The sequence below is a fragment of the Oncorhynchus tshawytscha genome, linkage group LG31 (assembly GCF_018296145.1).
Source record: "Oncorhynchus tshawytscha isolate Ot180627B linkage group LG31, Otsh_v2.0, whole genome shotgun sequence".
Lineage (NCBI taxonomy): Eukaryota > Metazoa > Chordata > Actinopteri > Salmoniformes > Salmonidae > Oncorhynchus > Oncorhynchus tshawytscha.
In genome coordinates this window covers 38,885,732-38,899,002 of record NC_056459.1, presented here as the reverse complement: position 1 = coordinate 38,899,002, position 13,271 = coordinate 38,885,732, and the positions used below count along the sequence as shown (strand labels likewise).

The following is a 13,271-nucleotide window of genomic DNA, read 5'->3' as shown; positions in this document are numbered from 1 at the left end:
CCCATCAGACTGTTAAACAGTCTCCACTAGCCAGCCTCTTCCTTTTCCCATCTCCAGCCCATCAGACTGTTAAACAGTCTCCACTAGCCAGCCTCTTCCTTTTCCCATCTCCAGCCCAGTCTCCACTAGCCGACCTCTTCCTTTTCCCATCTCCAGTCTCCACTAGCCAGCCTCTTCCTTTTCCCATCTCCAGTCTCCACTAGCCGGCCTCTTCCTTTTCCCATCTCCAGTCTCCACTAGCCGGCCTCTTCCTTTTCCCATCTCCAGTCTCCACTCCGGCCTCTTCCTTTTCCCATCTCCAGTCTCCACGGCCTCTTCCTTTTCCCATCTCCAGTCTCCACTAGCTGGCCTCTTCCTTTTCCCATCTCCAGTCTCCACTAGCCAGCCTCTTCCTTTTCCCATCTCCAGTCTCCACTAGCCTCTTCCTTTTCCCATCTCCAGGCCTCTTCCTTTTCCCATCTCCAGTCTCCACTAGCCGGCCTCTTCCTTTTCCCATCTCCAGTCTCCACTAGCCAGCCTCTTCCTTTTTTCAACCCATCTCAGACTGTCCAACCCATCAGACTGTTAAACAGTCTCCACTAGCCAGCCTCTTCCTTTTCCCATCTCCAGTCTCCACTAGCCGGCCTCTTCCTTTTCCCATCTCCAGCCCATCAGACTGTTAAACAGTCTCCACTAGCCAGCCTCTTCCTTATCCCATCTCCAGTCTCCACTAGCCAGCCTCTTCCTTTTCCCATCTCCAACCCATCAGATTGTTAAACAGTCTCCACTAGCCAGCCTCTTCCTTTTCCCATCTCCAGTCTCCACTAGCCAGCCTCTTCCTTATCCCATCTCCAGTCTCTACTAGCCGGGCTCTTCCTTTTCCCATCTCCAGTCTCCATTAGCCGGCCTCTTCCTTTTCCCATCTCCAGCCTCCACTAGCCAGCCTCTTCCTTTTCCCATCTCCAGTCTCCATTAGCCAGCCTCTTCCTTTTCCTATCTCCAGCCTCCACTAGCCAGTCTCCACTAGCCAGCCTCTTCCTTTTCCCATCTCCAGTCTCCACTAGCCGGCCTCTTCCTTTTCCCATCTCCAGTCTCTACTAGCCGGCCTCTTCCTTTTCCCATCTCCAACCCATCAGACTGTTAAACAGTCTCCACTAGCCAGCCTCTTCCTTTTCCCATCTCCAGTCTCTACTAGCCGGTCTCTTCCTTTTCCCATCTCCAACCCATCAGACTGTTAAACAGTCTCCACTAGCCAGCCTCTTCCTTTTCCCATCTCCAGTCTCTACTAGCCGGTATCTTCCTTTTCCCAACTCCAGTCTCCACTAGCCAGCCTCTTCCTTTTCCCATCTCCAGTCTCCACTAGCCGGCCTCTTCCTTTTCCCATCTCCAGTCTCCACTAGCCGACCTCTTCCTTTTCCCATCTCCAACCCATCAGACTGTTAAACAGTCTCTACTAGCGGCCTCTTCCTTTTCCCATCTCCAACCCATCAGACTGTTAAACAGTCTCCACTAGCCAGCCTCTTCCTTTTCCCATCTCCAGTCTCCACTAGCCGGCCTCTTCCTTTTCCCATCTCCAGCCCATCAGACTGTTAAACAGTCTCCACTAGCCAGCCTCTTCCTTATCCCATCTCCAGTCTCCACTAGCCAGCCTCTTCCTTTTCCCATCTCCAACCCATCAGATTGTTAAACAGTCTCCACTAGCCAGCCTCTTCCTTTTCCCATCTCCAGTCTCCACTAGCCAGCCTCTTCCTTATCCCATCTCCAGTCTCTACTAGCCGGCCTCTTCCTTTTCCCATCTCCAGTCTCCATTAGCCGGCCTCTTCCTTTTCCCATCTCCAGCCTCCACTAGCCAGCCTCTTCCTTTTCCCATCTCCAACCCATCAGACTGTTAAACAGTCTCCACTAGCCGGCCTCTTCCTTTTCCCATCTCCAGTCTCCACTAGCCAGCCTCTTCCTTTTCCCATCTCCAACCCATCAGATTGTTAAACAGTCTCCACTAGCCAGCCTCTTCCTTTTCCCATCTCCAGTCTCCACTAGCCAGCCTCTTCCTTATCCCATCTCCAGTCTCCACTAGCCAGCCTCTTCCTTTTCCCATCTCCAACCCATCAGATTGTTAAACAGTCTCCACTAGCCAGCCTCTTCCTTTTCCCATCTCCAGTCTCCATTAGCCGGCCTCTTCCTTTTCCCATCTCCAGCCTCCACTAGCCAGCCTCTTCCTTTTCCCATCTCCAGTCTCCATTAGCCAGCCTCTTCCTTTTCCTATCTCCAGCCTCCACTAGCCAGTCTCCACTAGCCAGCCTCTTCCTTTTCCCATCTCCAGTCTCCACTAGCCGGCCTCTTCCTTTTCCCATCTCCAGTCTCTACTAGCCGGCCTCTTCCTTTTCCCATCTCAACCCATCAGACTGTTAAACAGTCTCCACTAGCCAGCCTCTTCCTTTTCCCATCTCCAGTCTCTACTAGCCGGTCTCTTCCTTTTCCCATCTCCAACCCATCAGACTGTTAAACAGTCTCCACTAGCCAGCCTCTTCCTTTTCCCATCTCCAGTCTCTACTAGCCGGTCTCTTCCTTTTCCCAACTCCAGTCTCCACTAGCCAGCCTCTTCCTTTTCCCATCTCCAGTCTCCACTAGCCGGCCTCTTCCTTTTCCCATCTCCAGTCTCCACTAGCCAGCCTCTTCCTTTTCCCATCTCCAGTCTCCACTAGCCGACCTCTTCCTTTTCCCATCTCCAACCCATCAGACTGTTAAACAGTCTCTACTAGCCGGCCTCTTCCTTTTCCCATCTCCAACCCATCAGACTGTTAAACAGTCTCCACTAGCCAGCCTCTTCCTTTTCCCATCTCCAGTCTCTACTAGCCGGTCTCTTCCTTTTCCCATCTCCAACCCATCAGACTGTTAAACAGTCTCCACTAGCCAGCCTCTTCCTTTTCCCATCTCCAGTCTCCACTAGCCGGCCTCTTCCTTTTCCCATCTCCAGTCTCCACTAGCCGGCCTCTTCCTTTTCCCATCTCCAGTCTCCACTAGCCAGCCTCTTCCTTTTCCCATCTCCAGTCTCCACTAGCCGGCCTCTTCCTTTTCCCATCTCCAGTCTCTACTAGCCGGCCTCTTCCTTTTCCCATCTCCAACCCATCAGACTGTTAAACAGTCTCCACTAGCCAACCTCTTCCTTTTCCCATCTCCAGTCTCTACTAGCCGGTCTCTTCCTTTTCCCATCTCCAACCCATCAGACTGTTAAACAGTCTCCACTAGCCAGCCTCTTCCTTTTCCCATCTCCAGTCTCTACTAGCCGGTATCTTCCTTTTCCCAACTCCAGTCTCCACTAGCCAGCCTCTTCCTTTTCCCATCTCCAGTCTCCACTAGCCGGCCTCTTCCTTTTCCCATCTCCAGTCTCCACTAGCCAGCCTCTTCCTTTTCCCATCTCCAACCCATCAGATTGTTAAACAGTCTCCACTAGCCAGCCTCTTCCTTTTCCCATCTCCAGTCTCCACTAGCCAGCCTCTTCCTTATCCCATCTCCAGTCTCTACTAGCCGGCCTCTTCCTTTTCCCATCTCCAGTCTCCATTAGCCGGCCTCTTCCTTTTCCCATCTCCAGCCTCCACTAGCCAGCCTCTTCCTTTTCCCATCTCCAACCCATCAGACTGTTAAACAGTCTCCACTAGCCGGCCTCTTCCTTTTCCCATCTCCAGTCTCCACTAGCCAGCCTCTTCCTTTTCCCATCTCCAACCCATCAGATTGTTAAACAGTCTCCACTAGCCAGCCTCTTCCTTTTCCCATCTCCAGTCTCCACTAGCCAGCCTCTTCCTTATCCCATCTCCAGTCTCCACTAGCCAGCCTCTTCCTTTTCCCATCTCCAACCCATCAGATTGTTAAACAGTCTCCACTAGCCAGCCTCTTCCTTTTCCCATCTCCAGTCTCCATTAGCCGGCCTCTTCCTTTTCCCATCTCCAGCCTCCACTAGCCAGCCTCTTCCTTTTCCTATCTCCAGCCTCCACTAGCCAGTCTCCACTAGCCAGCCTCTTCCTTTTCCCATCTCCAGTCTCCACTAGCCGGCCTCTTCCTTTTCCCATCTCCAGTCTCTACTAGCCGGCCTCTTCCTTTTCCCATCTCCAACCCATCAGACTGTTAAACAGTCTCCACTAGCCAGCCTCTTCCTTTTCCCATCTCCAGCCAATCAGACTGTTAAACAGTCTCTACTAGCCGGCCTCTTCCTTTTCCCATCTCCAGTCTCCACTAGCCGGCCTCTTCCTTTTCCCATCTCCAGTCTCCACTAGCCGACCTCTTCCTTTTCCCATCTCCAGTCTCCACTATCCGGCCTCTTCCTTTTCCCATCTCCAGTCTCCACTAGCCGGCCTCTTCCTTTTCCTATCTCCAGTCTCCACTAGCCAGCCTCTTCCTTTTCCCATCTCCAGTCTCCACTAGCCGACCTCTTCCTTTTCCCATCTCCAGCCCATCAGACTGTTAAACAGTCTCTACTAGCCGGCCTCTTCATTTTCCCATCTCCAGTCTCCACTAGCCGGCCTCTTCCTTTTCCCATCTCCAGTCTCCACTAGCCAGCCTCTTCCTTTTCCCATCTCCAGTCTCCACTAGCCGGCCTTTTCCTTTTCCCATCTCCAACCCATCAGACTGTTAAACAGTCTCCACTAGCCGGCCTCTTCCTTTTCCCATCTCCAGTCTCCACTAGCCAGCCTCTTCCTTTTCCCATCTCCAGTCTCCACTAGCCGGCCTCTTCCTTTTCCCATCTCCAGTCCATCAGACTGTTAAACAGTCTCCACTAACCGGCCTCTTCCTTTTCCCATCTCCAGTCTCCACTAGCCGGCCTCTTCCTTTTCCCATCTCCAGCCCATCAGACTGTTAAACAGTCTCTACTAGCCAGCCTCTTCCTTTTCCCATCTCCAGTCTCCACTAGCCAGCCTCTTCCTTTTCCCATCTCCACTCTCCACTAGCCGGCCTCTTCCTTTTCCCATCTCCAGTCTCCACTAGCCAGCCTCTTCCTTTTCCCATCTCCAACCCATCAGACTGTTAAACAGTCTCCACTAGCCAGCCTCTTCCTTTTCCCATCTCCAGCCCATCAGACTGTTAAACAGTCTCTACTAGCCGGCCTCTTCCTTTTCCCATCTCCAGTCTCCACTAGCCGCCCTCTTCCTTTTCCCATCTCCAGTCTCCACTAGCCGGCCTCTTCCTTTTCCCATCTCCAGTCTCCACTAGCCGGCCTCTTCATTTTCCCATCTCCAGCCCATCAGACTGTTAAACAGTCTCCACTAGCCAGCCTCTTCCTTTTCCCATCTCCAGTCTCTACTAGCCGGCCTCTTCCTTTTCCCATCTCCAGTCTCCACTAGCCGGCCTCTTCCTTTTCCCATCTCCAGCCCATCAGACTGTTAAACAGTCTCCACTAGCCAGCCTCTTCCTTTTCCCATCTCCAGCCCATCAGACTGTTAAACATTCTCCACTAGCCAGCCTCTTCCTTTTCCCATCTCCACTCTCCACTAGCCGGCCTCTTCCTTTTCCCATCTCCAGTCTCCACTAGCCGGCCTCTTCCTTTTCCCATCTCCAGTCTCCACTATCCGGCCTCTTCCTTTTCCCATCTCCAGTCTCCACTAGCCGGCCTCTTCCTTTTCCTATCTCCAGTCTCCACTAGACAGCCTCTTCCTTTTCCCATCTCCAGTCTCCACTAGCCGACCTCTTCCTTTTCCCATCTCCAGCCCATCAGACTGTTAAACAGTCTCTACTAGCCAGCCTCTTCATTTTCCCATCTCCAGTCTCCACTAGCCAGCCTCTTCCTTTTCCCATCTCCAGTCTCCACTAGCCGGCCTTTTCCTTTTCCCATCTCCAACCCATCAGACTGTTAAACAGTCTCCACTAGCCGGCCTCTTCCTTTTCCCATCTCCAGTCTCCACTAGCCAGCCTCTTCCTTTTCCCATCTCCAGTCTCCACTAGCCGGCCTCTTCCTTTTCCCATCTCCAGTCCATCAGACTGTTAAACAGTCTCCACTAACCGGCCTCTTCCTTTTCCCATCTCCAGTCTCCACTAGCCGGCCTCTTCCTTTTCCCATCTCCAGCCCATCAGACTGTTAAACAGTCTCTACTAGCCAGCCTCTTCCTTTTCCCATCTCCAGTCTCCACTAGCCAGCCTCTTCCTTTTCCCATCTCCACTCTCCACTAGCCGGCCTCTTCCTTTTCCCATCTCCAGTCTCCACTAGCCAGCCTCTTCCTTTTCCCATCTCCAACCCATCAGACTGTTAAACAGTCTCCACTAGCCGACCTCTTCCTTTTCCCATCTCCAGCCCATCAGACTGTTAAACAGTCTCTACTAGCCGGCCTCTTCCTTTTCCCATCTCCAGTCTCCACTAGCCGCCCTCTTCCTTTTCCCATCTCCAGTCTCCACTAGCCGGCCTCTTCCTTTTCCCATCTCCAGTCTCCACTAGCCGGCCTCTTCATTTTCCCATCTCCAGCCCATCAGACTGTTAAACAGTCTCCACTAGCCAGCCTCTTCCTTTTCCCATCTCCAGTCTCTACTAGCCGGCCTCTTCCTTTTCCCATCTCCAGTCTCCACTAGCCGGCCTCTTCCTTTTCCCATCTCCAGCCCATCAGACTGTTAAACAGTCTCCACTAGCCAGCCTCTTCCTTTTCCCATCTCCAGCCCATCAGACTGTTAAACATTCTCCACTAGCCAGCCTCTTCCTTTTCCCATCTCCACTCTCCACTAGCCGGCCTCTTCCTTTTCCCATCTCCAGTCTCCACTAGCCGGCCTCTTCCTTTTTTTCCCATCTCCAGTCTCCACTAGCCGGCCTCTTCCTTTTCCCATCTCCAGTCTCCACTAGCCGGCCTCTTCCTTTTCCTATCTCCAGTCTCCACTAGCCAGCCTCTTCCTTTTCCCATCTCCAGTCTCCACTAGCCGACCTCTTCCTTTTCCCATCTCCAGCCCATCAGACTGTTAAACAGTCTCTACTAGCCGGCCTCTTCATTTTCCCATCTCCAGTCTCCACTAGCCGGCCTCTTCCTTTTCCCATCTCCAGTCTCCACTAGCCAGCCTCTTCCTTTTCCCATCTCCAGTCTCCACTAGCCGGCCTTTTCCTTTTCCCATCTCCAACCCATCAGACTGTTAAACAGTCTCCACTAGCCGGCCTCTTCCTTTTCCCATCTCCAACCCATCAGACTGTTAAACAGTCTCCACTAGCCAGCCTCTTCCTTTTCCCATCTCCAGACTCCACTAGCCAGCCTCTTCCTTTTCCCATCTCCAGTCTCCACTAGCCGGCCTCTTCCTTTTCCCATCTCCAGTCCATCAGACTGTTAAACAGTCTCCACTAGCCAGCCTCTTCCTTTTCCCATCTCCAACCCATCAGACTGTTAAACAGTCTCCACTATCCGGCCTCTTCCTTTTCCCATCTCCAGTCTCCACTAGCCGGCCTCTTCCTTTTCCCATCTCCAGCCCATCAGACTGTTAAACAGTCTCTACTAGCCAGCCTTTTCCTTTTCCCATCTCCAGTCTCCACTAGCCAGCCTCTTCCTTTTCCCATCTCCAGTCTCCACTAGCCAGCCTCTTCCTTTTCCCATCTCCACTCTCCACTAGCCGGCCTCTTCCTTTTCCCATCTCCAGTCTCCACTAGCCAGCCTCTTCCTTTTCCCATCTCCAACCCATCAGACTGTTAAACAGTCTCTACTAGCCGGCCTCTTCCTTTTCCCATCTCCAGTCTCCACTAGCCGGCCTCTTCCTTTTCCCATCTCCAGTCTCCACTAGCCGACCTCTTCCTTTTCCCATCTCCAGCCCATCAGACTGTTAAACAGTCTCCACTAGCCAGCCTCTTCCTTTTCCCATCTCCAGTCTCCACTAGCCGACCTCTTCCTTTTCCCATCTCCAGCCCATCAGACTGTTAAACAGTCTCCACTAGCCAGCCTCTTCCTCTTCCCATCTCCAGTCTCCACTAGCCGACCTCTTCCTTTTCCCATCTCCAGTCTCCACTAGCCGGCCTCTTCCTTTTCCCATCTCCAGTCTCCACTAGCCGGCCTCTTCCTTTTCCCATCTCCAGTCTCCACTAGCCGGCCTCTTCATTTTCCCATCTCCAGCCCATCAGACTGTTAAACAGTCTCCACTAGCCAGCCTCTTCCTTTTCCCATCTCCAGTCTCTACTAGCCGGCCTCTTCCTTTTCCCATCTCCAGTCTCCACTAGCCGGCCTCTTCCTTTTCCCATCTCCAGCCCATCAGACTGTTAAACAGTCTCCACTAGCCAGCCTCTTCCTTTTCCCATCTCCAGCCCATCAGACTGTTAAACATTCTCCACTAGCCAGCCTCTTCCTTTTCCCATCTCCACTCTCCACTAGCCGGCCTCTTCCTTTTCCCATCTCCAGTCTCCACTAGCCGACCTCTTCCTTTTCCCATCTCCAGTCTCCACTAGCCGGCCTCTTCCTTTTCCCATCTCCAGTCTCCACTAGCCGGCCTCTTCCTTTTCCCATCTCCAGTCTCCACTAGCCGGCCTCTTCCTTTTCCTATCTCCAGTCTCCACTAGCCAGCCTCTTCCTTTTCCCATCTCCAGTCTCCACTAGCCGACCTCTTCCTTTTCCCATCTCCAGCCCATCAGACTGTTAAACAGTCTCTACTAGCCGGCCTCTTCATTTTCCCATCTCCAGTCTCCACTAGCCGGCCTCTTCCTTTTCCCATCTCCAGTCTCCACTAGCCAGCCTCTTCCTTTTCCCATCTCCAGTCTCCACTAGCCGGCCTTTTCCTTTTCCCATCTCCAACCCATCAGACTGTTAAACAGTCTCCACTAGCCGGCCTCTTCCTTTTCCCATCTCCAACCCATCAGACTGTTAAACAGTCTCCACTAGCAGCCTCTTCCTTTTCCCATCTCCAACCCATCAGACTGTTAAACAGTCTCCACTAGCCGGCCTCTTCCTTTTCCCATCTCCAGTCTCCACTAGCCAGCCTCTTCCTTTTCCCATCTCCAGTCTCCACTAGCCGGCCTCTTCCTTTCCCATCTCCAGTCCATCAGACTGTTAAACAGTCTCCACTAGCCAGCCTCTTCCTTTTCCCATCTCCAACCCATCAGACTGTTAAACAGTCTCCACTATCCGGCCTCTTCCTTTTCCCATCTCCAGTCTCCACTAGCCGGCCTCTTCCTTTTCCCATCTCCAGCCCATCAGACTGTTAAACAGTCTCTACTAGCCAGCCTTTTCCTTTTCCCATCTCCAGTCTCCACTAGCCAGCCTCTTCCTTTTCCCATCTCCAGTCTCCACTAGCCAGCCTCTTCCTTTTCCCATCTCCACTCTCCACTAGCCGGCCTCTTCCTTTTCCCATCTCCAGTCTCCACTAGCCAGCCTCTTCCTTTTCCCATCTCCAACCCATCAGACTGTTAAACAGTCTCTACTAGCCGGCCTCTTCCTTTTCCCATCTCCAGTCTCCACTAGCCGGCCTCTTCCTTTTCCCATCTCCAGTCTCCACTAGCCGACCTCTTCCTTTTCCCATCTCCAGCCCATCAGACTGTTAAACAGTCTCCACTAGCCAGCCTCTTCCTTTTCCCATCTCCAGTCTCCACTAGCCGACCTCTTCCTTTTCCCATCTCCAGTCTCCACTAGCCGGCCTCTTCCTTTTCCCATCTCCAGTCTCCACTAGCCGGCCTCTTCCTTTTCCCATCTCCAGTCTCCACTAGCCGGCCTCTTCCTTTTCCCATCTCCAGTCTCCACTAGCCGGCCTCTTCCTTTTCCCATCTCCAGTCTCCACTAGCCACCTCTTCCTTTTCCCATCTCCAGTCTCCACTAGCCAGCCTCTTCCTTTTCCCATCTCCAGTCTCCACTAGCCAGCCTCTTCCTTTTCCCATCTCCAGCCCATCAGACTGTTAAACAGTCTCTACTAGCCGGCCTCTTCATTTTCCCATCTCCAGTCTCCACTAGCCGGCCTCTTCCTTTTCCCATCTCCAGTCTCCACTAGCCAGCCTCTTCCTTTTCCCATCTCCAGTCTCCACTAGCCGGCCTTTTCCTTTTCCCATCTCCAACCCATCAGACTGTTAAACAGTCTCCACTAGCCGGCCTCTTCCTTTTCCCATCTCCAACCCATCAGACTGTTAAACAGTCTACACTAGCCGGCCTCTTCCTTTTCCCATCTCCAGTCTCCACTAGCCAGCCTCTTCCTTTTCCCATCTCCAGTCTCCACTAGCCGGCCTCTTCCTTTTCCCATCTCCAGTCTCCACTAGCCAGCCTCTTCCTTTTCCCATCTCCAGTCTCCACTAGCCAGCCTCTTCCTTTTCCCATCTCCAACCCATCAGACTGTTAAACAGTCTCCACTAGCCGGCCTCCGCCAAGTACCCTGACCTGAACCTTAACCACTTTTCTAGCCGGCTTCCACCCAATACTCTACCCTGCACCTTAGAGACTGCTGCCCTATGCACATAGAGTCATGGAACACTGGTCACTCTAATTCTGTTTACCCACTTTATATACTGTATTGTAGTCATGGCTCATACTTGTTGGTATTACGAAGCTGTTGGAGCTAGAAACACAAGCATTTAGCTGCACCTACGATAACATCTGCAAATATGTGTACGCTTTGATTTGATTTGAACCGACTTAATCTGGGTCTGGAAAACAGGCCCTATGTGTTGACAGTTCTGGTCCGTTCCCTCTCCCAGTCTCCATGCCCAGGGGTTCAGTGGTACTGCTGGTCGCACCAGTAGTCTGACCCAGCATGGGACCCAGTTCAGCACCAAGGACCGAGACAACGACCGCTGCTCCTGCAAGTGTGCTCAGATGTCTTCTGGAGGTATTCAGATCCCTGTTTCATCTTTCTCTCTTTCCCTATGTTCTATCTTTCCTCTCACTTCCTGTTTCATCTTTCTCTCTTTCCCTACATTCTATCTTTCCTCTCACTTCCTGTTTCATCTTTCTCTCTTTCCCTACGTTCTATCTTTCCTCTCACTTCCTGTTTCATCTTTCTCTCTTTCCCTACGTTCTATCTTTCCTCTCACTTCCTGTTTCATCTTTCTCTCTTTCCCTACGTTCTCTTTCCCTACGTTCTATCTTTCCTCTCACTTCCTGTTTCATCTTTCTCTATTTCCCTACGTTCTATCTATCTTTCCTCTCACTTTATTTTCATCACTTCCTGTTTCATCCTCATGTAAAGTAGTACATGAACCTACATGAAATCACTTTTTATGACCTTTGACCCTTTGACCACACTACCCGCTTTTCCCTCTTTGTTCCATTCTCTATCCACTAGGTCCTAACCTCTAACCCCTGACCTCTGCCCTCTCCACTAGGTCCTGACCTCTGCCCTCTCCACTAGGTCCTGACCTCTGCCCTCTCCACTAGGTCGGTGGTTTGAGGCGTGTGGTCCCTCTGCCCTCTCTGTGGTCCTCAAACCACCTACCCAACCACTGTGGCCCTCTCTCTTCCTGACACCTGACCTCTAACCCGTGACCTCTCCCCTCTCCACTAGGTTGGGGGTTTGAGGCGTGTGGTCCCTCTGCCCTTTCTCTCTTCCTGACCCCTGACCTCTAATCCCTGACCTCTTCCCTCTCCACTAGGTTGGTGGTTTGAGGCGTGTGGTCCCTCTGCCCTTTCTCTCTTCCTGACCCCTGACCTCTAATCCCTGACCTCTTACCTCTCCACTAGGTTGGTGGTTTGAGGCATGTGGTCCCTCCAACCTGAATGGTATCTACTACGCTGGCGTCTCCAACGTGGTCCATTACAACGGCATCAAGTGGTACTACTGGAAGGGCGCCAGCCTCATGGCGACCATGACAACCATGATGGTTCGACCCGCAGGCTTCTGAGGGATAACAGCTGCGACAGCTGATGATTTCAAAGGGGAAGCGACTGATGACATCACCCTGACTGACTAAATTACTGACAGATGAGCGAATAAGGAAGTTTGACAGACATTTGGAATACGATATTTTTTCTCCAAAAATGTATTCTGTTGGCCTCCCGAGTGGTGCAGTGGTCTAAGGCACTGCATCGCAGTGCTAGCCGTGCCACTAGAGATTCTGGGGTCGAGTCCAGTCTCTGTCGCAGCCGGCCCGCGACTGGGAGACCCATGGGGCGGCGTGCAATTGGCCTAGCGTCGTCCGGGTTAGGGGAGGGTTTGGGATGTCCTTGTCCCATCGCGCTCTAGCGACTCCTGTGGCGGGCCGGGTGCAGTGCACGCTGACACGGCCGCCAGGTGTACGGTGTTTCCTCCGACACGTTGGTGCGGCTGGTTTCCGTGTTAAGTGGGCATTGTGTCAAGAAGCAGTGAGGCTTGTTCGGGTTGTGTATCAGAGGAAGCACGGCTCCCGACCTTCACCTGTCCTGAGTCCGTACAGGAGTTGCAGCGATGAGACAAGACTGTAACTACCAATTGGTTACCACGAAATTGGGGAGAAAAAGGGGTATTAACATTAAAAAAAATTTAAACATGTATTCTGTTTTAGAGATTTTTCCCATTAAAATGGCACATAGGCAAGAACTTAAACATGTGTTTTCTAATGTAATTGTACATAGTGTGACTTCAGAAAGCGTCCCCTTGACTTATTCCACATGTTGTTGTTGTTACAGCCTGATTTCTGAATGGATTAAATATATTTTTTCTCAACCATCTATGTGTATGTCCATAACAACAAAGTGAAAATTATGTTTTTAGAAATTGTAGCAAATTTTTTGAGTATTCACACCCCTAAAGTCAATACTTTGTAGAAGCACCTTTGACATCGATTACAGCTGTGGAGAAGAGCTTTCCACACCCATTATTCTTTTCAACAATCTTCAAGCTCTGTCCAATTGGCTGTTGACCATTGGTAGATAACCTTTTCCACGTCTTGCCGTTGATTTTCAAGTAGATTTAAGTCAAAACTGTTACTATGCCATTCAGGAACATTCACTGTCATCTTGGTAAGCTATTCCAGTGTATATTGGCCTTGTGTTTTAGGTTCTGTCCTGCTGAAAGGTGAATTCTTCTCCCAGTATCTGGTGGAAAGCAGACTGAACCAGGTTTTCTTCTAGGATTCTGCCTGTGCTCCATTCCATTTATTTTTGTCCAAAAAAACTCCCCAGTCCTTAAAGATTACAAGCATACCCATAACATGATGCAGCCAAAACTATGCTTGAAAATATGGAGAGTGGTACTCAGTAATATGTTGTATTGGATTTGCCCCAAACATAACACTTTGTATTTGGGACAAACAGTTAATTCCTTTGCCACATTTTTTGCCTTGTTTTTTTTTTTTTTTTTTTGCCTTGTTGCAAACAAGATTGATATTTTGAAATATGTTTTATTATTTTCAACACTAACCTGTCATTTAGGTTAGTATTGTGGAGTAACTACAATGTTGT

General features: G+C 51.2%; 1 protein-coding gene across 1 annotated transcript in view; it reads left to right on the top strand.

The window, feature by feature from the left end:
- angpt2b (angiopoietin 2b) overlaps nt 1–11,977 on the top strand; it is a 71,540-nt gene extending 59,563 nt beyond the window's left edge. The window contains 2 exon segments of the mRNA XM_042310464.1: nt 10,592–10,722; nt 11,574–11,977. Of these exon segments, the coding sequence (XP_042166398.1) occupies nt 10,592–10,722; nt 11,574–11,734 (292 nt within the window). The 3' untranslated portion in view covers nt 11,735–11,977.
- Nucleotides 11,978–13,271: the final 1,294 nt, after the last annotated feature.